The sequence below is a fragment of the Ambystoma mexicanum genome, chromosome 14 (genome assembly GCF_040938575.1).
Source record: "Ambystoma mexicanum isolate Mex_15411 chromosome 14, UKY_AmexF1_1, whole genome shotgun sequence".
NCBI classification, from domain to species: Eukaryota; Metazoa; Chordata; class Amphibia; order Caudata; family Ambystomatidae; genus Ambystoma; species Ambystoma mexicanum.
In genome coordinates this window covers 300305845-300333647 of record NC_090940.1, presented here as the reverse complement: position 1 = coordinate 300333647, position 27803 = coordinate 300305845, and the positions used below count along the sequence as shown (strand labels likewise).

Sequence of the window (27803 nt, the reverse complement as noted above, 5' to 3'; positions counted from 1 at the left end):
CATATTGGAGATTCTTGTCAGGACTATAGAAAACGCACACAGGAGTACAACTATTAAAGGCAATGGGTTTATAGAAAGGTAACCAGTTTAAATAAAAAGCAGCATTGAATTTGTGTTGGTGATAACGCACACAGTAGGAACACATAGAAACATTATGACTAAGCTGCAGAACACCATATTCCAGGCATCTATTTAAAAAATAAAAATAAAAAACAGACTAAACCAAACCTATACGCAGGGAGTATTTTACGCTGTGGGTATGTAACAAAGCGAGCAAGTACCAGGCTGTCAAGGTCACTGCACCGGACATTGCTGATGAGTCGAATCCGTGTGTGGGGCTCCGCGCGGCGCGGAATCGATGCCCACCCTCCACCCTGACTCAGGGTATCTCTGAAAAGCTATTAGATTTTGGCGGTTGAATAATTGTAGCAGCAGCCTTTCATTTGTTCAGCTTAGTTTGTTCTGGAGATTATACTGCCGGCACCCTCCCGCTTCCTTTGCTCAGGGTGTCTTTATGTTCTGCTGTGTGACCTTCACCGTCATCCTTCCATCTAGTTTTTTTATTCAACCTGTAATTATTTTTTCAAGGAAATGCATGTCTTCCTGACTGCCGGAGCTTCCAAGGCATTGATTATTGTTTGTGTATGGTTTGTACAGGGTCCTGCCCGCCTGACTCCCGAGCCTGCATGCACGCCCCCTACAGGGTACCTCCCTGGGGTGCAGAAACCGGAGGCTGTTGTGCATGCTATGAAGGTAGGTCTTAACGTTCATATCAGTACAGCAAGCGCTGTGTGCTCTCCTCAATTTTGCTACACTGATTATTATTGAGTGTCATGTCTACAGAGCAGTGGTCGAAGTGTACGAAAAGTAGTAGTGGAACTATGTTCCCTGGTGGCCTGCACCCACTCCCCACAAACCCCATTGCCACGACCCCTCCCACACACAATACACCCCCCCAACCCCCAAACACTTGCATCTGCTGTTTAAGGGAACGTTTAGTGCACTGTGCTGAAAGTCAAGGTTTCAACTTGTTCCTACACTTTTATTTTAAAACGAAACCATTCCGGAACGGTTTCTTTTTAAAATAAAAGTATAGGAGCTGTAAAAGGTAATTTTAATAAGTAGAGGAGCACCGCTCCCGACCGCTCCCGCTCACTTCAACCACTGCTACAGAGCAGAGGCGTTGCTAGGGGCGGGCTCAGGGGTTATCGCCCCAGGTCTTTTGTAGCCCGGGTAGAAGCTCAGGAGCTACAACCAAAAGGCTAGCTAGCCCCGAGCCCCTTCAGACCCGACATTAGCATAGCCACGCATCTTTTCCAGACCTAGCAACACCCCTGCTACGGAGGCCCCTCTTCCTCTAACACCTTTGCAGGAAATATGGGAAACGAGTTACTTGGCGTTTAGTAACGAGTTACTAAACGAGTTACAGAAATGATATACGTTGTGCAGAAAATGTGTGAAAATAATGTGAGTTGGTGTGAGATTTGACTTGTGCCGCAAAGTGTTTCACGGCCACACATAATTATCTAGAAAGTGTTCAACACACAAAACGAGGCGATGTAACCCTTGGAGACGGGCCAACCCAGCCGGTAATGGCCCGATGACCAAGTTAAGGGCAGCAGTGAAGCGAGGGTCCCTTAATGCGGGCGGCGCGCAGTTGCAGGCAGTAGTCAGCCGGCCCCCGAGGGTTACATAGCCATTAGCAACTACACAGGTCGAAGGGTGCTGTGTATCACTTTACAAAAAACGGAATAATTACCTTTGTGTGGTGCTGTGCTCCATTTTCTGAGTCCGTTTCCTGTATTGATATTTATTTTTCTTTTTTTTTGTTTAACACACCCTAAACTCCTGCTTATGAACTACACTGGTGCTAAGGGGTGAGGGGGAGAGCGGGAAAGGGAAGAACAAGCAGGTAGGGGGTGCTGGTCAGCAGCACCCGGGCTGCTCTGAACACTGGCCTATACCAGAGAATTTAGCCTGCCATCTGAGCTTCCTGACTGGCCAGTGCCCCCTTCCAGGGTGGTAAAGTTTTTTTGTTTAACACACCCTAAACTCCTGCTTATGAACTACACTGGTGCTAAGGGGTGAGGGGGAGAGCGGGAAAGGGAAGAACAAGCAGGGAGGGGGTGCTGGTCAGCAGCACCTGGGCTGCTCTGAACACTGGCCTATACCAGAGAATTTAGCCTGCCATCTGAGCTTCCTGACTGGCCAGTGCCCCCTTCCAGGGTGGTAAAGTTTGATATAAAAGTTATCTTGATACAACAATTTGTCAGCAAGGCCACTGTTGTCCAATTGCTCTACTTATCTCACTTAACAGATTTTTAATCCATTTCACCTTGTGCCATCACACCGAATCTTTGACTTTGCAAATCTATTCCTTGCTTCTTTATTACAAAATGGTGGAAAGTCCCCAACAACCAATCTTTTTGACCCTGCTGACCTTTTGTTCCCCTTTTCTTAAATTTGAGTTCAATGTGTGTATTTTTCGGTCTGGTGGCCTGGTATTGAAATTAGTTCATTTTTCATTGAAATGGGTTGCACTGGAATGGATGAAGTAAAATGGGACCATTCCAATAATTACCCTGTGTATCTTATCCTTGTGTGTGTGCGTGCGTGCCTGTGCCTCAAATGCTTTACCTTCTACTCACACCATGTGAATGGCCCGCATGACCTATATACCCAGTGCAAATTACTGTTGTATGGCCAAGTAACAGCTGGTGCATCACACTAGCCCACTTTGGATGGCTTCTATTGATCTCTGCCTGCCTTCTGGCAAGATCAATGCCAGCCTAACTAGCCTGCAACAGCATAAGGAGTTGCTTTTGCAGTATGTTTTATGTGGTACTTCACCCCCCCCCCCTCTCTGTTTGTGGGTCTCGCTGATTCCCTCCAATACATGGTAATGCTTTTGGACAGTGCTAACCCTACTTGGAGATCACCATTCAATGTTCAGCAGGCAGGCATTGTCCAGTACAGTGCTCCGTATTTGGAGCTTTCTGCCTCTTAGCTGCTCCATAAAGTTCAAACTTCTCTGAAGAGAACACAGGATTACTTTTTTACCAGATAGTGTGACGATTCCAGGGAATTCGTCCTCAAGAAGGAGCCATCCCCTTTGGGACCAGGGAAGTGGGCCTGCTAAGCCCAACACCCTCTCGGGACGAGGTTAAGTAGGATGCCACTGGGGGTGAAAACCCCTTTGGGGACAGACATTCCCTAAATAGGATTATATATATATATTATCATCAATTTTCCCAGGAATCTCATAGATTTGTTGGTTGGAAGGGAGATAACTTGCATAATGACTTACCTCTTCACGCACCAATGGCTGGTATGGTTTCTAACCCCTTTCAGGCACCGCCTTCAACCCGAGTCAGAGAATGGGTGAAAAACCCACGCCCCTGTTGCATGGAAGATCAGAGACCAATCGACAGTGAACCAAAAGCAGAGAGTAGCCAGACGGGCTACGTAGACAAGCAACGCTCACGGAGCGTTTCAGGAAGAGAAACCTTCTCTCGGAAGGATTTGCAAAGAGAGACAAGCACATCCCCAGCGTAGGGGCCAAAACACAGGCAATCCCACGGAAGATCCAGCTCCACTGCCGAGACATGGACTTGGATAAGCTCCGTCCCTGAGGGTCTCCAGCCGCAATGCATACCAAGCAGCCAGTGAACAGTGCCATGATGATACAACGCCAAAATCCCACGGGAAGAGAGTGTCAGCTCTGACACATGTGGAACCGCCAGGAGATGCCAGAATAAACAAGCTGCATTGACTGACCTGCCCGCCGACCAGGTGGAGCACTGTGGACTCTTTTAAGAGCAGCGCTGAGTAGTATAGGGATAGTGTCCATTGAAAAAATGAAAGCACTCAAAATGCCATCTTGTTCGTCTCCCGATTCTGACTTGCCTGTCTGTGTTTTATTGAGATCATAAGTGTTCCTGTAGTCATTATTTTTATGTTTGATATTGGCATGACACATGGACAGATATGATGCTTTCAAAGTTGACGTGAATGATTGCTCGTCTAATAATCCCCTTTCTAGGAGCATCAGAATTTGCCAATATACTAGGGAGCTACCCAGGTGGCTTTCCTGCTACATACCTTCACTTTTCCCTCTATTTCCTCTTCTTTCGGGAGTCGTTTGGAACCAGATTTTAATTTAATATGTTCATCAGTGCGGCCCCGCATAGGTGTGGTTGAACTGCCCTCTCATCCACACACCATCTTCATATGTTCCTTTTGTTTCCTGTTCATATGAAAAGGATCCCTTCCGTTGCCCTGGGACGCCCCCTTTTACAATCGCTGAAATGTTTTTCAAGTCTGAATTTTTAGGACAAGTAATCTATTCCAAGTAGCTCGCCTATCAAAATATCCAGGACCTTTCCCAAGGCAACAGCACATTGGAACCTGTGTCTCAGCTATCCAGGCCCTCTTGAGATCCACCTCCTTCAACATTTTCCGACAGTAACTTATATAAAAAAGACAAACCTCGACACCTGCTTACGATGCCATCAATCCAGTCTCCGCACACTTTGGGGTTATTGCCTCCAGATGATGTGCATGATGGCCGCTTTACTGTTTTGCGTAAAGCTGTACTTTCTTCCTTAAGAAACCATTTATCATGGGATCACCACGTCACAGTGGTACTAAGATGCATTGCACATCTAACCCAGCTAAGTCTGACATTTGGCCCGGCTACGATCCTATGCACGTAAAATAAAGGGTGCTTACCAGCATCACCGGCCCAACATGCCAATGTTTAACAAGTTCAAGGAACGGACACCTTCTGAAGGGTGTGTCCGCTCTATACTCCTGAAGTGACCGGTAGCTGTCAAGTTACACCTGGTAGCAACCTATGTACAATGATTCGTTCTTAAGGAGGATTGACAGCAAGGTGCCGTACCCTTTTTTTAATGTAACCTACTCCATTACCTTACATTCTGTTCCCAACAATGTTCACCTTTACATGCTGTGTATTCTTGACTATGCCACTCTTTGCTCAGGCTTGGCTTGGCAGTCACAGAACTGACATTCTGCAGTTTGACCTGGGGTACAAAGTACAGAGACACCCAGACGATTTAGCCCCAAGCTTTCAGGATTGCCCAAAAATACTTGAGTCCCTCATGCATCCAACATTACATTGTGTACTAACTCATACTTCTCCTAATCAGCCTTGGAAACCGTTGCCGATTATCGCAACACATTGGGATATATCCACCTACTGCCTTTTGCAGAACCATAGTCCATCTAACAGGACTGACATGCACCTGTGCTGTGACAAAGTATTCTTCCCTGGCTGCATGCCTCGTTCCATCTAGTTCCCTCGTTCCCACCGTCTCCTCTTCCCATCACTCATTTTCTGTCTTCCAGCAGTCTGAGGTATGGACGACCCTGGGTGCTCTGAGGCTACTCCTATGGTGATGATTTTGCTCTGTATAAAAGCATATGAATATCACACAAACCTTGCTGATGCCCACCCACAGTGGGAAGGACACTCCACAATCCCACCAATTTGGTTTGTCTCCATGTGTCCCCCGCATGAGAGAGGGCAGAGGGAGTGGCATTCCACAAAAGGTTTCTCTGCAGTGCCAAAGCCGGACCTGGGACACCTGCCTAAGGCAAAAATGGCCTGTGGGAAAAGTTCATAGGACCATTTAAGATTCCCTGTTTGTGAGGGTGAGACCTTGGCTTCCAAGTTTATTTGTTTTCGTGTCTGCTTCTCAGATTAGTTCAGCTTTATTTTGGAAATAAAAATCATAAACGTTTACAGAGCAGAAGCTACAGGGTGCTAATTAAAATATCCACCAGAACATGAATCAAAATAACGCGTGGGTACGTGTTCATACGAGTCTTGTGGTTTAGAGATCTTGGCTTTTATTATATTTTTGAGGCTTTCATGCCCGCTTCTCAAGGGCAGGGTCGGAAAGTAGTTATTTAACACCGAACTTGGCCTTCATTGCTTTCTGTGCAATGGTGAAGAAAACTCATCATTACACTTCTTGTGAAAAGCCTCTAGTCTCCTGAAGGATCTCGTTCCGCGATGCTGAAGGACAAGGTTAAATCATATGTTCTAATAATCCACGTTCACCTGCCTGTTATCGAAGGATTGCATCTAACTATCTTGGACTAAGAGGTGGAAAGTAGGCACCATGTTCGTCCATGTTGCTGAACTGCAAGAGATCGATACAGCAAAGGTGAGGTGTTCTCATCAGGCATGCCGGTTCCTTTCTTTGTGTTCCGATGTGCTTTGGATGCTGGACCCAATCCAGTTTGATTGTTGTAGCAGTGATTCTCAATGCTACTCTACTGATAGTTCTTTAGGTGAGTGCATTTGGAAACTTTTTTAATTATTGAAGCCTCTTCCATGAACACTACTTGATACTTCTGAAAGGTACATCTAGGAAGGACCACCAGGTTTTTGATGGCAGATCAGGAACCCACCTTTCTTGTTTATTTTTCTGAAGCCAACTCTTAATGCAGTGGCAAGTCCCTCCCGGTCGATTATTGGGCTCGGCTATAGTCAAACTGCTCCCTGTTAAAATACAATGATGCTCTGTTAAATGTTATAAATCGAGCTGTTGGCCTTTCCTTATGTTGGGTCATGAACATTAACAATATGCTAAGTGACCTGGACATCTTGGGAAGATAGCTCTGCAGTAACACGCGCCTTGGAAGCAAGAGGACACAGAACAACACAGGTTCGATCCCCGGGTCCGTGCAATACTCCGCAGCTTCCACTAGATGTCGGCCTATGCACAGCATGTGAATCTAAGCAGATACAAGCATCAGAAATACGATTACGGTGAGTAATGTATCCCATATATCATATCATATATCATATCGGAAGAATTGAACTAAGCCAAGCATCATAACCAAGGCAGTGATAAAGGCTACAGCTATAGATAAGGTCTTGCGAGACAATAGTTCTAAGGCCGCAGTTTCGACGGTCTTGACACGTTATTGCAGCATAAAGGCAAAAGAGGGTTATGAAAAATACCTAGATCATACGAACCCAAAATGTGAAAGATCCCTGTTCATTAAATTGCGGATCGGGATCCTGCCAACCGCAAGCCTTCACCACAAATGGAACAATAATGTACCTACCACTTGTCCGCTGTGTGGCAACACGAACGAGAATATTCATTTTTTGATGATATGCCCAGTAACTTTGCAATTGAGACAACGATATTGAAAGCTATTATTCTTGGCTCGAGGCGGCCGGACGACGGACAAGGCTATGTCAGCCTGTCTCAATCCTAGCAATGTGCTTGCAGTGTATGCCCCTTGTAAATATCTTGTGTGGGCCTGGAGACCAAGAGCAAAACAGATACTGTTGCGCTGATAATGCTGTTGGGCGTTTATAATCTATGAGAATGTTTTACTGATTGTTTTATCCATTTTCGTAACATTCATATTTTTACTTTTTGTGTACATTGCTAATGTATTTTTGATCTGTGTTGCTTTTATGACACTAATTGTCGAAATAAAGTGTTATGAAATGAAATGCAGTGGCTTCTCCGTAGTTAATAAGTTTACCCTTGCTTTTACACCACTGATATTAACACAACATTAAATCCAAGATGTATATAGTGCGCCCCGCAGCATGAAATGTATCTTGGCACTGATAACTGCTGTTCTTATACCCTTACTTAATGGTGCACAAATGATCACCCTCAGAAGAATGAAAGGGTTGTGGCTGCATGCAGATCTCGGAGGTGACTGCTGAACTCTTTTAGCTACATGGAGTATCCCCGAAGATTGTGTTGGAATATAGAAGTGCAAGGCTGTATTTAGCACAAGGTAACCAGCATAGGAACAATCAACCAGTAGGTTTTGGCTGTCGTTTGCCAAAAGCAGACCCAAGAAGCATCATGTAATGGCTGAAGGACAGCAAGAAAGTGTGTACTATTGCAAGTGATGATACTCATTAAAGCACTCGACACAAGAGTCACCCACTTCAAAAAAGTACAGCAAAACAAGCACTATTCTGTTAAGGATGGGTGATCTGGAACTCTTTCTATTGGACTGACAGCCGGGGTCAACCGGTTTCAACTTAGGGACAGGCAGACTGTTTACTTTTCAGCAAATCGCAATGCCTCGAACTTTCATAAGGAGGGAATAACGACACCCCTCGAAGGTGGATGCATAATTATACACGTTTGACTTCTACCACAGCACATACCAATACTTTTCGCCGGCTAGGTCTAGCTAATGGGAATCCAAGCCAAACATGCACATTTCCTTACTGCGGATATCTCCATTTTGAAAAAGTTGGTTTCTGACTGAGGGAGCTCAGTTTGTCAAGCATGGGCGTGCCTTGAAGAAATGGCACACAATATATTCCATTGAGCTTCCTGTTAATGCTGAGTGGACTGATTGGTGGACCCCCATCCGCGTTCCCCTCCATTTGTCCCATTAATAGCCTGAATAAGATAATGGGCTGGTAGCGTGCAGATGCCAGTCCATGGGGAAGATTCCAATCACTGGTGGTTTTCATTCATTGGGACACCTACTGTACTGGTAGCAATGTACTGGAGAACCCTGCAGTACAAAAAAACTAAAATCTTCCGTCAAACCAGGTAGAACTTTGTTTTCTAGTTCTTTGTAAAAGTACCACAGGTACATGGAAGAAAGCACTGCTCTAGCCGATGGCTTCTACAGTACTGCTTGGGGGGGATGACGTGCTGGTTTGCCTGGAATTATGATTCTCTGTGCTAAAATATTCCTGCTGCTAGCAACAAGGTCAGGTTCTTCAAGCCATTTCTCATCCCATTTTTCGCTATTTCCTATCCTTCTCCTCTCATTAAGTCTGGTAGGAAGAAACTCAAGAAGGACACACTGGGCTCCAACCCAGGCCTGCCTATCACTGACCCCTACAATAGCGCTTCCGCCAGAGAGACGCTCATTGACATCCTCTTTGTCGTTCCTTCTCCCGACCTATGGCCTCTTCATATAGTTGCTCAGCCTGCTTTCTCCTTACTCTTCCTCACACATTAATGGTGGCACTCACTGGGAGTTCCTTCTTGCCTTATTCTCCACTTCCAGGGTCATCATAAATGTCTATCGAAATGGTACCATCCTGGTAGAAGGGCCTTAACCCAACCTCTTACTTTTTGATAGGCTTCATCCTCGCCTTATCAACTTTCAACTTTCCTCCTCACTGGCTCCCTTGCCAGCTATGCCTACCTTTGCTACCTTGCCTCCTGATAACCTCACTGCCTGTCTCACAACTGCTCCCTTGTCGCTTGCAACTGTACAGGCTTTCTTGCCTACTCGCACTGCTCCGACAGCCATGTCAGCCTCCACCTCTCTGGTGCTCTTTCCACCCACTGCACTGCATCTGGGGCTCGCTTGCCCCCTGTGGCCCCTCCTACATTGGCTCCCTTGCCATCTACTACTGTCCTGGCTCCCTTGCCTACACTCCCCACAAAAACATCCTTGTCAGCCTCTGCTTCTCTGCCTTTTCCTACCTCTATCCCTCTGGCACTCTCGCCGCTCACTGGGGTGGCCACTATCCCTTGTACCCCCCTCGTAAATCTTTCGACAATAGCAATTTGATTCACGTTGCCACGCTGCTCTGCTGTCAAGCACTCCTCTGATATTTGCCACCTCCTTGAATTCCTGGATCTCGATGTCCTAGCCCTTACTCAGACCTGGTTCAAGGACAGCTCTGTCACAAGTTTTGATACACTTCTCCCTGAAGGCTACAATAACCTCTCTGTGCCCAGGCCCAACATGCCAGGAGGGGGAGTAGCCCTGATAATTCCAGAGTTGATCCCTGTTTTCATCATTCCCACTTCGGTCTACTCTTCTTTTGAAAGTCTGGTCTGCAGGCTCCCTCTCCCCCTTGTCTCCTCTCTTACTCTGGCCACCTTCTATCAGCCGCCGGGCCAGCCCACCCTCTCTGAATTGGCTGACCTGGCCTCTTCTCTTCCTTTCCTCCTCCTCCCAACTCCTCCTTCTGGGGGAATCTTAACATCCATCTCGATTCTCCCGACTCCTTAGGTCCTTTCCGCAACCTATGCAACTCTCTCTCCATTCTACCTTCTGGCTGGAAGCACACTGTTGGCCACACGCTTGATGCTTTTATCTCAACAGACAACCCTCTCTCTATCCTTCTCACTACCTCACACTCCTGGACTAATCCTACTCTTCTCTCCTCCCACATGAAGCTATCTTCCCTCTAGCACCAGCACATCCTTCACTAGCTTCTACCTTCAAGGTCATCCGACCCATGAAAAGAGTGACCGTGGCTGCCTTTGCCTCATTCTACACTCCTCCCTCTGCTCCTGCGGCTGACTCCCACCCTGACACAGCTTTCTCAAATTTTCAGCTCTCTATCTCCAACACTCTGGAAATTCTTGCCCCTGTCATGAGGGTCCATCTCTAGTCTTCCAAAAAGTGCAACTCTTGGTACAACTCTGAGCTGGCTGCCCTTAAACAAAAGTGTAGAGCAGCAGAATGGAAATGGGGATCTTCAGGTGCACCAACTGACAAACTGGCTTTCCGCCGCCTTCAAAGGAAATATAGACTCTGCATTCGTTCCAAGAAAAGTCTATATTCAAGCCGGCATCTAACCGCACGACTGAACTCATCAAAGTCTGCAAGGAACTGCTCAATCCTATTGCAGCCTCATCCTCTACTGCACACACCCAGGCCCTTTGCTCTACCCTGGTTGCCCATTTCACTGCCAAAACACAGGACATCCTGTTCTCTTCCCCCGCCTCCCTTGCAGCATCTTCACCTGCACCCATATATCTTGGGGCCCCCCTTGCCCGACCACCCCCCCTTCTCTCCACCCTCTCCCCTGTCACACCTGAGGTCTCCAGACAAGTCTGGTCCATGAAAGCAACCTCCAAACAGGTTGACCCTTGCCCTCTTAAAACCATCACGGACAACATTGATTCTCTTGCACCAGCCTTGGTCGACATCTGCAACCTCTTTTTCGCCACTGGAGTTTTCCCCACTTCTCTCAAGCACTCTCTTGTGCACCCACTGCTCAAAAAAACCTCTGCTGACCCTTCTATCGCAGCAAACTATCGCCCAATCTCGATCACTCCTTTCCTGGGCAAACTCCTGGAGAAATTAGTTAAGTCACAGTTTACCCTCCACACTCAGTCTGTTGGTTGTTTCCATGAACATCAGTCTGACTTTAGAGCACCCAGAGGCATGGAAACTGCTCTTCTGAACACCTGTGAAAACCTGCTCTCAAATCTTGACTCCAACTCCCCTTCTGTCCCCATTCTTCTCAATCTCTATTCCACATTTGACACAGTAAATCAAAACATCCTGATTTCCTGTCTCCGTGATACACTGGGCATCACTGATCTGGCCCTGGCGTGGCTTGCCTCCTTTCTCTCTGACCGTCCCTCTCAGGTGGAAGTTGAGTCCTTTCTCTCCTCCCTCACTCTCTCTACGTGTGGCGTCCCCCAAGGATCTAGCATATCCCTGTGCTTCTTCAATGTCTATATGGCCCCTCTGGCCCACAGGATCTCTACCTTCACCTCTAACTTTCAGTGTTATGCAGATGACATGCAGCTCTCCTTCAGGCTACCCTCTGCCTCTTCCTCCTCGCTCATTCCTGACTGTCTGCCCGCAATTCAGTCTTGGTGTTCTGCAACCGATCTCTGCCTCAATGCCAAGATTGAATCACGAAAGGTACTTTTAATAAACTATTGGTACCCACTAATCAATATGTAATTGACTAAGTAATGTAGAGCCAAAATAGGCGCCTAATCGATCATTGTCTGTACTTTTTACAGACACAGTGCATGAAATGAAATTTATGGCATTCCTGTAGGAACCTGTTGAAATTGCCGACAAATACTACCATATACGACCCAAAGAAATTGAGAAACTCTCAGGTTAGTCCAAGTTACTGCAGTTCTAATACTGGCAGTCCACACCGTTTTTAAGAATTGGTGAACAATATGTCCCAAACTATACAACCTTTTTACGTATTCCTTTTTTATGTATTCCGATCTAGATGTTCTACTAATGGGAAAGTATTTATTACGGAAAAGTACAAATCTGCCCCTGTCCTGAAGACGGCCATTATCAACATCCAGACCAACGGCACCAGAGAGAGTCCCGTATGAGTCAGAAAGGCCGAAACATATGTCGACTTGTTAATAGGAACTTGTGTATTTGCTGATTCCTACCTCTCATATTGAATAAATTGCAATAGGATAGCTGGCGTGTATTAAATAACCCGCAGCTACCCTACATTAATGCAAGTTAATCTAAACAGAGTGACTAATAAACTAAAAATATAATATTAGATCATTCACTCTGGTTAAAAAACCTTTTAGGCATACATTAGGAGTTGGGAGACCACAATATATTTTGACTCTTCCGTGTAATCATATGCGTACATACTCACAGTAATACATACTGTTCTTTCCCGTTACCTTTCACTATGGTTTTTGACATCCTGAAAGGCCTGGTGGACCTTCACCAGTTAAATTGTAAGTGATTAGCACAGTTTGTTTTTATAGATTTAGGTTTGTTTTTATATACTCATTATTTGAATAATAAATTGAAAAGTAAAAAGCAACATACTTGTGTGAATCAGGTGTGGTATGTGTAACCTTAAAATCACATGAGGTTACCTTGGCTATAACCTTTTGCGACTCAGGGTCTCTAGGTAGGGGAAGGTGACCTATCATCCCTTGCTCTCAACGTATCAGTCTCCCATTGATAGTGTCGCCTCCCTGAAAACAAAAAACTGGGAGTACCCAATCTTATAACACTCAATGCCAGTAAGACAGAGATCATTCTCATTGGGACCTCTGCCCCCACTTTCCCACTTGCTGGACTCCCTTGGCTCTGCGCCCTCACCTACTAGTGAGGCAAAAAAATCTGGGGGTCATTTTCAACTCCACTCTCTCCTTCTCTTCTCACATCTCGGATTTCTCTAACATGTCCCACTACCAGCTGCACCGCCTCAGAAGTATTCTACCTTTTCTCACCTTCCCCCAAAGGCTCACCATCTCCAAAGCCCTGGTTCTCTCTAGGCTGGACTACTGCAACAGCCTCTTCCTCAATCTTTCTACTTCTACTCTCCGTCTGCTACAACTCATCCAGAACAGAACCGCAAGACTTATCCTTGGCCTCATGCCCAGGGACTGCATCTCTCTGGTGCTGAAATCCCACCATTGGCTCCCTGGTGCTGCTAGGATCAAGTTCAAGACCCTCTGCATAGTCCACACCCTTTCTGGAGCCAGAGCCCACACTATCTGCAACTCTCTCTTCCTAAATACTCTCCTTCTAAAGCCCTCCGCTTGGCCTCTTCCAACTCTTTGCATGTGAGCCATTTTTCCAAGCCGAGATTTGGGGGGTAGATCTTTATCCTCTGCAGGTGCCTCTCTCTGGAACAGCCTCCCTGCCTCTCCGCCTCGAGCCAGAGCTCATTCAGTTCCAGCCACTCCTTAATACGTTCCTCTTTGCCCCCTCTTTCTCTCTCCCTCTCCCCTTCTAACCTCCTCTCTTTTTCTCCAGCTTCACTCCTACATCCCTCCCCTAATTCAGCATCGCTGACTGGTCGCCTGGCTCACCTCCAGAGCCTCACAGGTCCCAGGCTCCACCGCCAGTCTTTGCATTTGCCTCAGAGCCTCTGCACTATTCTCAGCACTACTGCACTTTCAGCATACGCTCCATGAGAGGGGTTACCTCTCCACACTTAACCATTGGCCCTAATGGACTGGCTGCACTTGTGCCCCCTCCCCTGCACCTCTGTCTTTACACTTGCATGAACTGAATATATTAGGCATAGTAAGTTCTGTCTTGTCCCCCCTTTTTCTCCCCTCCCTAATCTGGTTGCGCCTGATACACTTTCATGCTCTTGCAAAATGTTGTCAGGCCTAGTACACTAGTTACTACTTTGTTAGATCATTCGGAAATTTCAAGACCTAAAAATGACTACTGTATTCCCATGTTCCCTTCCCGCCTTGAAGCGCTTTGAAGCACTTCACTTGTGTATAAGCGCTGTAAAAATGTACAATTACAATATTTGGTGGCCAAGCTTAATAGAAACTCCGGCGGCTTTGTGTCCACACATTAATAAAGGCTTGACCCTTTTTGAGTCACCGGTTTTTGAGATTTCTCATACTGGTCCATTTCTTTGCAGTTCACCATGTTCCTGCATATTAGGGCAACATGGTGGGCACAGTTGCTTATCGATTTAGTAGTTGTCGTGAAATCCCTTAGAGTCCACAGAACATAGTGGAACGTCGAGCAGTTCTGCACCATGTTAGTGACTGCAGTTATTTGGATGAGGATAAACGGCTCCTTTTTATTGAGGTTCTCACAGCTTTAGGTTTCATTTGCAATTCCTTTTCTGTAGACTGACCCGCTATACAGTGTTGTTGCCAGGGATGGTTCTATGGCAACTATTAGGCTACATCCCTAGTGGCAGTGAATGTTAGTGAGCATCTCAAGAAGGTGGTCTGGAAGTGGGGCTTTTGGACCTGCTTCTCTTACACCATCCACCATTTTCTTCCTGTCACCCTAACACCATGTGGAGACCAACTCCCAAAAACTCCTGGTTCTAGGTTAATCCTGAACAGGAGAATTTCTATCCTGTTCGCACCGATATCTATCTAATTCAGCTTCTTGTCCGCTCTGGGTTATTCCCAGATGAGTTGTACATATGTATCCGACTGAACCCTTTCAGCAGTGCAAATACATTTAGCATCAACGTTCATGCCACCAATCTGGTTTTTAACCAGGCTGTTATGGCCTGTGACAAATCCGAGCAATTTATCCCTTCTCCCAGAGAGGATCCACCACCATTGAAGCTAAGGAGGTGAGCCCACTATGCAAGACCCTCCCTAGAGATCTGGGCAAGTGGGACCTTAATGGGAGTGACTCCCCTCTTGGGGACAAGGACTCCATTCCAGAATGGGGATTTCACAAGAATGCTTCCTTAACTCTGTTGGCTGCAGGCAATGCTGAACACAGCCTGAATGCCCTGGACAACGAATTACACTGGTTCAGCTATCCCTATGATGTGTATAAGAAGAGGATGGATTGTAAAGCAGAGGGAAACTCTACGGAGGCAGGCAAACTGTGCCTCTGCAGTATTCACGTCCTGGAGGGGCGGAGCCATGTTGGGCCACTGGGCCAGTCGAAGCAACGAAGAGTAAGAAGATGCTAACCAAACACCTGCGGGTTTCCATACTACTAGACAGAGAAGCGTAGGTCAAAACAGGAGCAGAGGCGGAGAGATCTCTGTTTGTCTGGTGGCGCGACCATAAAGGAGCTGTGTTGGCTTGGAAGGCCGACAATGGACGCTGAGACCAGACTGTCTGAGGGAGCTTGGATCACACAGTGGTTGCAGAGAAGCGTCACCATGAGGAAAGCCAATAAGGTTTCGGGAGCTTGAGTAACCTGATGAAAAAAAACCTATGAAAGGAGAATTGAGAACAATCTAAATATTGGAAAACATATCAAGGTGTTATGGGAGCCTAAGAAACCTGAGAGTGGAGAAACCCTATGAAAATGGGATTGAGAGAAATGCAAGCATTGGAAATAATGATTCGAAAACATATCAAGGTTGTGGGAGCCTTAAACTCAAGAGTGGAAAAACCCTGTGAAATGGGGATTGAGAGAAATACAAACATTGCAAATCACGATTGGAAAAGAAATCCAGGTAATGGGAACCTAAGAAACTGGAGAGTGGAAACGCACTGGAAATGGTGTAGTGAGAGTAATACTGTGAAAACCTGCTGGAAAAGCTATTCAGGTTACGGGAGCCTGAGAAACCCGATAGAGAAAAAAACGGAGAGCATCAACACTGTGAGTAACGGCTGTGAAGCCATCTAGGTTATAGGAGCCTGAGAAACCAGAGTGAGCAAATACACTAGAGAGGGGGAAGAAAAGAGATGGGAAGACTTTTGAAGTTAGGCTAAGAAAACCGGAGAGACAATTCAAACATTGAATAACCAGCGTGGACCACCACCCTATAATGAATCCTTTGTGTACATGAAAGCCAACGGTTTGGGTATTGTGGGACTTTGGCGAGTCCCAGTGCTTCAAAGGAGGAAAACACAGAAATGCTCCTCGAATTTGGAGAGCCTGCTAAATCCCCAATTAGCGGTTTCTGAATAAAAACAGACGGACGGCCCACTCTTCTGAGGGACGTAACATCACTCTAGGATGGCGCCCATAAGAACAGCAATTGGAATAGCTAGGGCTAGAGCATGCAACACGTATGGGAATGGTGGAAAGACTGTCTTGAATGCATTTGTACCACAATAAAAAGAACACTTTCATGGTAACGAGCACAACTCTGATGAAGCCACAAGGCGAAAACGCGTTAGTTGCATAGTTTGGTTTTTTTGCACACCGGCATGTTTGCCATCACAGGACCAAAGCAATAAAAGAAGTTATGAAATAACCAATGCTGTGACCGTGTCTCTTTTGGTGCTTCTCTGAAGCAGAAATGAAGCCTGTGAGTGCATGGCCAGAGACGGGATAATTCCCCGTGATTTTTGCATAAACGAAAGTCAATGGTTCGAGAATTGTGCGACTTTGGCGAGTCCCGGTGCTTCAAAGGAGGAAAAGACGGAAAGGTTTTTTCTCAGCAAACCTTGAGGAATGGGATTTTTTTGCTTCAAGAAACAGTTCTCGCTAATAACGAGTAGACCCTGAACCGCTGAACGTAGTATCAAGACTGGCAAGAATATCCTGCTGAGAAAAAGCGCTTTTGAAGACCGAGAACCAGTCAAGTGCAAACTGGGCCATACCGAAGCCTTGCCGAGGCTAGTATACGAAGCCTCCACTTTCCCCTTTCTGGTTGGGTGTTTTCTAAAGTCATAGGGCCAGTTAGTTGGATAGGATTCAGATAGATTAAAAAGGACATTTTGTTGGACTTCAAAATGCATCTTTAGCTTTTGTTTGGCTAGTTTTTAGTTAGGGATCTTCCCTCGTAGAATTAGGGCAAGAAAGGCGTTTTGATCTTGTCATTTTAAATAAAATCCTTGAACCATGAGACAAAATCGTCGGAGTCCTTCTGGTTCGCGACACGCCACATTTAGAATTGCTCTACATAAGGTATTTCTCATGCAACTTCTAGCTGTTAAAATGGTCTTCCCTGTAAATCATCGATTTTGCTGCTTCGTTCTTTCTCCCATTTGCCTTTTCGTCTGTAATTGCTGGAGAATTTGTATTTAGCTGGAGCAGCATACCCCCACCCCTGGCTGCTGCCCAGTTAGCTTCTCTTTTCTGGGGTTCCCCACTAATGGCGAGTGCCATTCACAAATACGGTTCAACTAAAGAAACCTTCTACTGCGATTGGCACCTCATGGCAAACTCTTACAGAAGAGTCCCAAAATATTTCTAGAAACTCCCTCTAATACAGTAGTCCCTTTGCTGTGCCATCTTTGCCTGCAACCTTGAGGGTATATCTATCTTTATCTGGGTCTTGCCCAGCTCTGGGGCAGCCCATTGTTGACACTTAGGCTTGCCGCTGGTGCACTTTGAAGTGGAAGGCGGACATTCCAGCGCAGCGCTTTAAGCGCCGGCCATTTCAGCACGGCACAATGGGAGCTGGCACACAACAGGGTACAGGGACCTATGCATTTGGATTGTGCAGTTTGTTTAACAATACTGTCACCCGAAGCACCGAAAAATGCAGTGCTTCAGATGATCTAATTAAGCAAACACTAGCAGCTCAGTACATGGTGTGGTGCTTCGGGTGACAGTATATTTAAACCAAAAAGCTCTATCCAGGGGTGTGGGTCGGGTCCCTGCGCCCAGCTGGCCACAGACAACCGGACGGGCCTAAAAGGGACCTGCGCCCAGGATGCTGCACCCAAACATGCCATACCGCTTTGAAGTGTCTGTTTATAAAGCATATAGTACAATGTTGTGCATAGATTGCCACCTGCTGGTCGCCTTGGAGCATTTCAGTTAATTTACTTAAATTGTAAGATGGGCGCCTACTTGGGTTGATCATCGATAGGGTCCCTGTATGACATCTATGCCCCTCCTGCAAAGCTCCTCTGAGTAGACGCCATCTTCAGAGGGTTGTTTTTATTTCAGTCACAAAAGTAGAGGGCAGAAAACAAAGCCTTGAAGTGTGTAACTTGATCGTGACGGAATGCCGCTCAAGGACAGGGTGGCCTTCAAATGCAGCTGGCGATTTGTTTGTTCCGACATCTGGCAGGTTTTTATAGCAGAAACCACAATCTAATAGCACTCTAATAAAGAAAAATCGCTTGAACACTTCATCATGAATTCTTGATAGCACTTAAAACAAAGGAAAGATTTCTTCACATGTAATACAATTAGAGATATTTACATTCACTTATTGTACATTAATGCATTCTAAATATCACTCAATGATTCATAAGCACATTCAAAAAATATATTTTACATTTTAAACCGTCAACAAATATTGCATTCCTTCATTTCTGAGTTATCTACCGCCTCTTGGATTTGGTGATCCCTCTCCCCAATGCATGTAAGATTATATAAAACCGAGCGTGTTATAAATAATCTGCACTTCCACAATTCAATGAAACTAGCGCCTAGATACCTACGGGTTATGTGCGCTGCAAATAAAATAAAAAATGTATATATCCTTTTTCAAGAGCCAGTGACTCCTGTCAGCTTCCCTACAAAATATATATAAACCAGTATGGTGTTCTTACTCCCCTTCAAAATACCACTATACCCATAGTACTTACCATGCGCGCATACATGTCCTCTCATTTCCAATGATCTACGTGCAGGTTCTTAAACGTCCCTCTACTCGATGCAAACTGTTTCTCCCTCATTTATTTACAATTCTAAACTAAGGTAACACTAGTGTCTCAATAAAAACATTAATCTCCTCATGTGAACAAAGAACTGCACAGCGCTCCAGTTTTCTACCCAATGCTCCTGGGGTGAAGAAGTCGTGCAAAATCTTCACCTACACTTTTAAACAGTAAAAAGCCAACGAATTCGCGCCAAAACCTGCGAGTACTGCATGTTGTCTAGACCTCCAATTCTGGGTGCTTAAGATGCGCTGCAAGAACAGTAGAAGTGAGAGGATTTGGCGATTGAGAAGGAGAGAAGTGGCCTGGAGAGGGAAGAGGGGTGCAGAGGAGTGGGCGAGCATCAAAGGAAAGCAAGTGGAGTCTGAAAGAGGACCCTCAAGTTAGGAGATGGGAGAGAATGCAGAGCAGCAGGGATGGACCCGCTTTACTTGGGAGGAGGAGCTGAAGAGCATGAGGGAAGAGGGAGGACGTCGAGAAGGAGGTTAGTAGAAGTGTGGAGAGCTAGAACTTCAGAGACAGAAGATGAGGAAAGGGTTTTGGACCGTGCGTCAAGTAAGAACTTGGATAGTCCGTGGTAGAGGGAGGTGTGAATCCTGTGCCAACAAAGAGTGAACCTGGCATGGCTGGAGGAACGATAAGGTGAAGTGTCGGGGAGAGGCAGGCGGAGACCAAGAGGAAGCAGTGCAGATCCCCTCAGGAACAAGCATGTTGGAAGCATGAGACAGGAGGGGAGGATGAATGAGACGGGAAGGGAGGAGGAGTGTGACGGGAAGGGAGGAGGAGTGTGACGGGAAGGGAGGAGGAGTGTGACGGGAAGGGAGGAGGAGTGTGACGGGAAGGGCGGAGGAGTGAGACGTGGAGGGCGGAGGAATGAGACTGGAGAGTGAGGAGGAGGAGGGTTGAGAAAGGAGAGTGAGGAGGAGGAATGAGAAAGGAGGGGAAGGAGGAGGAATGGGTGGAGGAGGAATGAGAAAGGGGGAGGAGGAGGAATGAGAGGACGAGGTTCAGCAGGAATGAGTGGAGAAGGAGGAATAAGGAAGCCGAAGAATGCAGGAGGATGGAGGGGGAAGAATGAGGGAGGAGGAAGGCAGAGGAGGAAGACAACAGAGGAGGGAGGAGGAAGAATGCGGGAGGAGGGTTAAGAAGGAGGAAGAATTTGAAAAGATGAGGAATGAGAAAGGAGGAGGGGTGGGAAGGAATGGAGGAAGATGGTGAGGAATGAAAGGTCGGAGAGCTAATGTTAGGAGGCAGCAAGTTCCATTGGGGCACGCCCCCAGCTGTGGGGCATTGTTTCAGGGCCTCGATAGATGAAAAACCATCAGTGACTTTGCTGTCAAAGGCAACAGTCCTGGATACAGTTCCCCTTTACCAGACTTGACAAAGAGCAAGCAATGAAACTGTTAGGTATGATGGCTTCATGCATACACCTAGTACCCAATGCACGACTCCATGTGGTTCCTAAAGGGGTAAAATGCATAGAACCTAACAAATGAACAGCCTTTCCGGGTCCCCACACCCAAAGGGACCATAATGGATGTACCCATTTTGATATGGGGCACACATTTGGAAACAAGGGCACCATAATGGGTATGTGAGTGTGACTACCAGCCTAAAAGACACTACAGAACAATGTAATAGAATGTCAATGTACCTCATTGTGTGCTCCAACCAAGCTTAGACATGTTCACATCAGGACAGGCAGTGCAATGGTAATGTGCGACATCAACAGGGAGAACACTCTTCTTGTAAATATTCACGATGGGACATGGATGTGGAAATCACCCCAAAGCGCGCTATATCACTGGGATAAAGAATCACCTTGCTATTGAGTTAAGTTAGTACAGATACCTTATTTTCCAACTATGGAGGTACTTTTGACATGGGTCTGATCACATCAAAGGAAAAAACTGCCTGAACTTCGCATACAGATGCCTCTAAAAGGAGTCACTGCTCAATGCCATGTCACATAGCTTCTATGGAATATTTGCATATGTGCCCTGCTCCCCAACGCTGTTGACTCACGGATCATTGAAAAAAAAATCAGATTAGTCCAAATTACAATACAAATAGCACCAACATGGGCAAGACCTGTACCATAGCCACATCCTAGTCAGATGCCACTGGCAGCTCTTAACAAATTGCATCGACCGTCTACGCTCAATGGTGGATGGGCTGATGACAGGATGCGCCAGCGAGTCGGTTCAATGTGGGGCTTGAAGGATGCAGTCCGGAGAGAACAGAGTCGATCGATTGTCAACTGGATTGGCGATGAAGAAGCTGGCAGTTCAACAGTGGTTTAAGGGATGCAGGTGCAGAGCTGCTTCTTTGTTCGAGCCAAGGCGGTGGCGAACTTGTTTGAATGGTTGGAATTGCAGTTTGAATGTCGGTGTGTGCCAAAGACAGCTTGGGAGGGTTCTGTAAATTCAAAACAATGCCTTATGAGCTTGAATCACGCCCTGCAGTGGTTCTACAGTGAAGGAGCAGGACTCCTGGCTGTCTTTGCTCTCAGGAGTTGCGAGTCCTACTGCAGGATCTCCACGGCAAGAGTAGTCCTTTTTACGGGCTCCCAAGCACAGGAGAGCTAGACGCACAACTTGAGGAGTCCTTCAGCATGGTGAGGTCATGGGCAGCAGTGTGGCTGGAAGATGTGCATGTTTTGCCCAAGCATCAGGTGACCCCCAATTTGCCCTGGCGATTGTTCGGAGACAGAGCTTGTCTCTGCCCTGGACTACCTGTCTACAGCTCCCAACTGGAGGACTTTGGAAAGGACTAATCTCCCAACACAGTCCAATGAAATCTTATTGAAGACTTGAAGTCCAGAGGTAATTCAAAGGAGTGGGGCACCCCTTCTTTGAAAAGCAAAAGACTACAGGTGATTCAACACAGCAATCCAGCTTTAAGGGTCCAAGAACAGGGATTCTTGGAATAAGTGGACTTTGCCTTGTGACATCGCACCCAAAGTGTTTTGGGTTAAAGGAAGTGGAGGGGACAGGAAGAGATGTAGTGAAAGCATGATGGTGAAACTGGTCTGAGCTCACCCCACCTATGCTAACCCTGCCCCCTTCCCTTGTAGATAGCATCAAAGGGCCTTTTGGTATGCAGCACACTGGTGTGAGGCTAGTCCTTTTGTCAAGGGTGTGCCCTTCGATTCCTGTTCCCTGGACAGCTTTTTGTGGAGTGTCTGTCCTATTTGTGGAGGGTCCTACCTGCCCACACAAAGGAACAAGGAGAAGCAACCCCAGGGCTACAGTCCTGCTGGAAGCAGCCAATAACAGCCCGGCTCGGGGGTAATGCACAAAACCCCTCCGCAGCTGAACTGGGTTCACAGGGCTGACACGTGTGTTCTATCAATTTGATGAGTCTCAAATATCTGAGAGGCTAGCCACCATACCTCACCTAAGATATGGCATATCTTTACAGTTTACTGTGCCACCAGGATAGCATTCTCATGCGTATGTAGTTTTTGGAAAAGAGGTGCATATCTTAAATGCAGCCTCTGCGCTGCAGAGACTTGGTTGTCACTGCAGCTGTTATGAGCGCACCAGTGACCTCTGAACATGCTCTGTGCCACTGGAGAGCAGGCACTGCAGATCAGGGTACTGATCCAGCAGGGCACAGTTCTACGCAATGCTTTTGGAATGGAGCTTTAAAAAAGGGGGGCCTAGTTAGCACGTCACCCTTTCTGAAAGGGAATTACCTGCATTATTTTACTAGTTGATAAACATTTTTAAAAGACTGGGCTTCCACACCCTTGCCAGATGGCAATTCTACTGCCACATTTCTTTTGTTCCTCCCCCTACAATTGGCTCCATAAATCACCTGACTGTAAGAGCCAGCCTGATCCTTTACTTCTCCCCAGGAGTTGGGTCAACACAAGGGCAACTTTTCATAAACCCATATTCGCCCTCTGTTCTTGCGTGGGTCATCAGTTAGCCCCTGCAGTTCTTTCAGCGTGATGTTCTTTCAGTGTTCTCTTCTGTTTTTGCCGTGGTAAGTGATGTTTTTCTCCCCTACACAGGAGGCTGACTGTCAGTGGAGTTATATTGGCTTTCGCATTGCTGGTGACTTAGTACTGGTGACCAATGTGGCAAACGAAAAGAAGGACTCAGAATAAAATGGGTCAGGTTTACAAGGTTTATTTAAAAAAAGAAAAAAAATGCCTATCAAACCCTACTGCTATGAAGGAAGTTCCCTTCCTAACAAAGTGTGCTTGTGAAAGTCCAAAAGAAAAATCCTTAGTCCAAATCCTATTAGCTACCTACCACTTAGAAATCATAACACAGTTCACAACCTTTCTGCAGGTTCTGTATGCCACTTCTCAATTCCATACGCTTCTTTTTCTGTCCAGGAAGAAAAGGTTTTCTTAATATAATTAGGTTTTAAAAGTGCATCAATGTCTCGCAACACAGTTCACAACCTCTGTAGTTCTGTATGCCAAATCTTACTTCCATATGGTTCCCTGTTTCAAGGGTTTTGTTGCGATATGTTTTTTAACTTCACTGATCATTAGCTAAAGTACTTTTCATCACATTTTTATAGTTTTGTCATTCCATAGTTATTTCCCTGCCACTATCCATGGCCGGTGGGCACGCCTTAGGCCGTGCCCACTGTATATTTTAGAACACTACCAGACCACTAGCCATGGTCTTCAGCCCGACTCATTTTCCATTTTAGAACACTACCAGACCACTAACCATGGTCTTCAGCCCGACTCATTTTCCATTTTAGAACACTTCCAGACCACTAGCCATGACCTTTGTCAGTCAGCATGGCCTCCGGCTGTGCCACTGTATTTTCAAATCACTACCTGGCCACCAGCCATGGCATTCGGCCATGCCCACCGTCCATTTTAGAACACTAAAACACATGGCCTTTGGAGTGAAAGGAGTTTAGGATTGAAAAGTGGTGTCACTTTGGATAGTGAATTGCACAGTTGTATGCATTAGACTATCCATTTGGAGATGGCATTTTTAGAAATGTGATCACCCTCTCTACCTGGTGCTATGGAAACAAGGAGCTGGTCTGTTTTCCTTGGAGGATTTGTTTTGTTTACGTAGTAAAAGACTGCCCTCCTTAGATCTGATCTATGGAGGCTTTTTTTTAACAGAGTTAAATGGATTTTGGAAAAAAGTAAGTCGTTCAATGGATTGGTTGACATGGAACTTCGAGATGAATGTAGGTGAAAACCTACAATGTGTTCTAAGGACCACCTTGTTCTAGTGGATTAGAAAAAAGGGGTATTGTACAGATAATGCCATCAATTGTTTTACCCTCCGTATACTCCGCTAAATAGACTCCGATGTCAACCTAAATGCATGTCGCCTTATCTGACTGAACTCCCTCTCTTCTGTCATGCTCCCCTCTCCCTCTCTCCGCCTCTCTACACTGCATCTCCAAGTCCACCTGCCTCTACTCTTTTCCTACTCTTCCTCTGTCTCTCATGCCTTCTGAACCGAGCCTCCACCCTTTGTTACTCCCCCTCCTACGCACTCCTTTTCCCTCCTCCGCACTACTACACCCAGCTCCACACTATGACTCAACCCACCACCTACTTCCCCTCAATCACATACCGCTTCAGTCGCTCCTTAGACTATCTAACCTAAACACACTAGCCACCCACACTGTCGTACACAATCACACTGCAGTACCCCTTTTTTGGGAGACCAGGGGGTGGTTCCAGATGTCCCCTCAGTGAGTACAGTTTGTCTGGGGGGGGTCAAGGCCCCATCAAAGTCTCTGGTGGTCTAGGGAGCAAACCGCCAGCTGCGTGTCATTGCTACCGGCAATGGTGAGCGTTATGCGACATTGCTTGCTGACATGTATCTGCTGCTCAACCAGTTAATTCTCTTCCTGCGTGGTCTCTGCTTACTGGTGTGGGACGCCAGTAGTACTGGATGTTGTAAAGTTGCCTTTTACGTATTCAGGTCTAGCCTTCTGATTACAATTTGTGGCACCCATGTGGCGCTGGAGGGTCAATCTTTGGTACAGCTCATCTTGGCTTGTAACCAGTACGTTGACTCTACAAAAAAGCGAGTATGGCGAACATTTTGTACATGAGGCTTGATGTGCAACAAAGGTGTACTGTATAATGGCATGCTAGCACAAAAGGGGATATGAATTTGTATCCTTTTAACTGCCGCTGTTCTCCACAGGGGGGCAGGCTATCTCTTGATTCTAACCCGGTAAGGGTCCCACCTGGCGGTTGAGAGGGATTCAATCCCCTCTTGACCTGGTCAAGGTCCGGATACTGGCCTTGTCACATATAGCAATTTAAAGTATATTGAGAAACGTATGATGGTATATTATGTACACAATTTAAAATTTTAATAATTTTGCAAAAGTTTAGATACCTATGGTTGGCTTCCAAAAACACAATGGCGCTGTGCCATTTCAGAAAGGCTTGTGTTGGTAGATCCTCACTTATTCAAGGCTTTGGTGCTCCACCTCTTCATATTCCTATGCAGTCACACAGTGTGGAGTTCCGCGAATGCTGGAAGATGCATGGTCTTAAATCCTCTGTGCCTGTGGGGCAGCACCACTTTCCCATAGTTTACTCTGTAATGTGTTGCACTCTGCAGCAGTCTAGTGGTTGTCCTGGATGCATTACAAAAATCTCTCAAATAAAATTCCTATTTGCTGTGTATTTTCCGTTCTCGTATCTTCAGTGTTGATCTGTTTAATTTCTTCCAATGGTACATCATTTCAAAATGTCAAGACTTTTGTTTCCTATTTATTTGTGTAGGTCCTTGAAGTACATGAAAACCTGGACCGGCAGATACAGGACACCTATGAAGAAGACCTTAGTGAAAAGGAGAAGGCGATTGTCAGAGAAATGTGCAATGTAAGGACACAGATGGTTTTGATACTCCTAAGCTTGCCACACATGTGTGTGTGTGTTTAAGGTTTCTCATGCTCTACAAGCACAAAATATACTTAAGGGGCTGCCTAACAGATATTTGGTCAACGGTTGACTTGCATCCGGCTTTCTCTTTAGAATGATGCCTTCTGTTCCGTTTGCCTCTCAAATTGGTATGTTCTGAAGATTATTATAATGTTTTCCTTTAGACTTAGACTGTGGGTCACACATAGGTGCTGTGTTGATGTCCCCTTTGTGGCCCTAGTTGCCAACAGCACAGTGACACTTAGGGATGGGTACCCCGGTACTCTCTATGATGGTGGACCCGAAGGAGATATATTGAGGATGCTCTAGGACACTGCTTTGCGGCCTGCTGATTTAGCAGATGGGCTGTTGCATGGAAACTACAACTTCCATAATTACTTGGTGCTCCAAGAATGGTATCCAGACCCTGGGGGGCTGCAGCCCATCCTAGTCTAACATCCTGGGGAGAATCGGAGTAGCACACCCTTTCCCTCGTGTTGTAATCTGACCCTAGGTAGTGCTGTGGCTCCGCCTATCTAAAAGGGATAGGTGAGAGAAACTTTCCCTCTAACTACAATGTGATGGCTAATACTTAGCACAAGTTACTAAAACAAAAATATATTTGTGAACTGTAAAAAAACAGTCCACGTGGGTCTATATGCAGTTATCGCTATTTAATTGCCCTCCGTGGGGTGTGTCTGTTCACCATGTTGGTGTTTAGATAAAACTTTGCAGCAAGTGAGAATGGTGGTTAATTATACTGTCTCACCGTTATCTATGTGGCTGCTTACTTTGCCACACAAAATTGGGGCTCTCACTAGAAAGCAAGAGTATCTTGTGCCAGAGGAATGACGGAGCACACTGTGGTGTCCTAAGTGGACTGTAGTGTTTAGTGCTTCCTCTTGGCCTTAATTAAGATCTGTGTCCCCCTTGTTTGGTGGACATCTGGGTCTGTGGTCGACCGGTTTCAATGATCTATCTTTTCATGCATCATCTTCTTCAGGACTGTTAGTTTCAAAGATCAACTGAATCTGCTCAACCCACGGGTTTGGTGCTGCACATCCTGGTTCCTGTACTGTACGTGCTTGGCATTTAGATGACCTGTGCCTCGGTGTGTGGTTCTATTGGTTCTTTCCTGATGATGTTAGGTTGTTATCCCCGGCTTAGTTCGCTGTTCGCTCAGAGTATTTTGTTCTGATACAGTGCGATTCAATTCGCTCTTTCGGTCAGCAGTGTTCAGTACCACATGGTAATTCTGCTCTACGTTCGTTTTCTCCTCCAGTGCGTTCCGCGCGATTCTGCATCTGGAGGAGAAAATGAACGTAGAGCAGAATTACCATGTGGTACTGAACACCCTTGACCGAAAGTGCGGGGTATGTGTGCAATAGGTTGGAGAGGGAAATTAGGTGTCATTGTGTGCAAAGCAAGGACATGTTGATCTCACTGGACATCACTCTATAAGAGTGATGGGGTGGGCTTTTTTAGTGGGATAATGAGTAAGGCAGATGCAGGGAAAAACCTGTGGTACTGGAGTGCAGATCGATAGCACCCACTACCTGTTTGGTTATGGCAGGTTGAGATACGCTGGGGCATGTTAGCCGTAAGGACACCCCCCCAGGATTGAGAGAGTAATGACTGGTGCATTGGATATTCACACTAACTGGACAGGTACGAATCTGTGTTTAGTGTGCTAGGCCTTGTGGGGTTGTCTGATTGTGAATGAATGTTGTGTGACGACTCCCTCGATGTTGTAATTTCATCCCGGGAGGGGGGGCCTTCCCATGGGGCCAGAGAGGTGAGGCCGCTACCCAATAGTCCCCCTGGAGGTGGTACTGAGTGGGAGGATCCTATGGGAGGGGACCCCCCCCCCTCTGTGGGAGAGGTGAAGGCTATCGAGGGAGACTGCGATATGACAATTACCCCTTTACTCTCGGAACCACATCCACAAACACTGTTAAAGCCACAACATTCCCATCGTCTGTAGCCCTTGTTTCTGGTCCTAGTTACATCATACATTGTAGACCTGTTTGAGTATGAGGAAACCCATGCTGTGACAAGGAAGATTAAGGAAAATTATGACTTTGTAAATAATTTCACAAGGAATAAGAAAGGAGGAATGAAGAGTCCCTCCCAGAACCAAGCAATCAAGCATGCCA

At 46.2% G+C, this 27803-nt stretch overlaps 1 protein-coding gene across 2 annotated transcripts in view; it reads left to right on the top strand.

Annotated features, from left to right (window-relative positions):
- The window catches only part of CCDC85C (coiled-coil domain containing 85C), a 472165-nt gene that overhangs the window by 409534 nt on the left and 34828 nt on the right, over positions 1–27803 (top strand). For both annotated transcript variants that reach the window (XM_069637426.1, XM_069637427.1), the window contains 2 exons: positions 658–753; positions 25510–25608. In XM_069637426.1, the coding sequence (XP_069493527.1) occupies positions 658–753; positions 25510–25608 (195 nt within the window). The remainder of the gene's footprint in view (positions 1–657; positions 754–25509; positions 25609–27803) is intronic.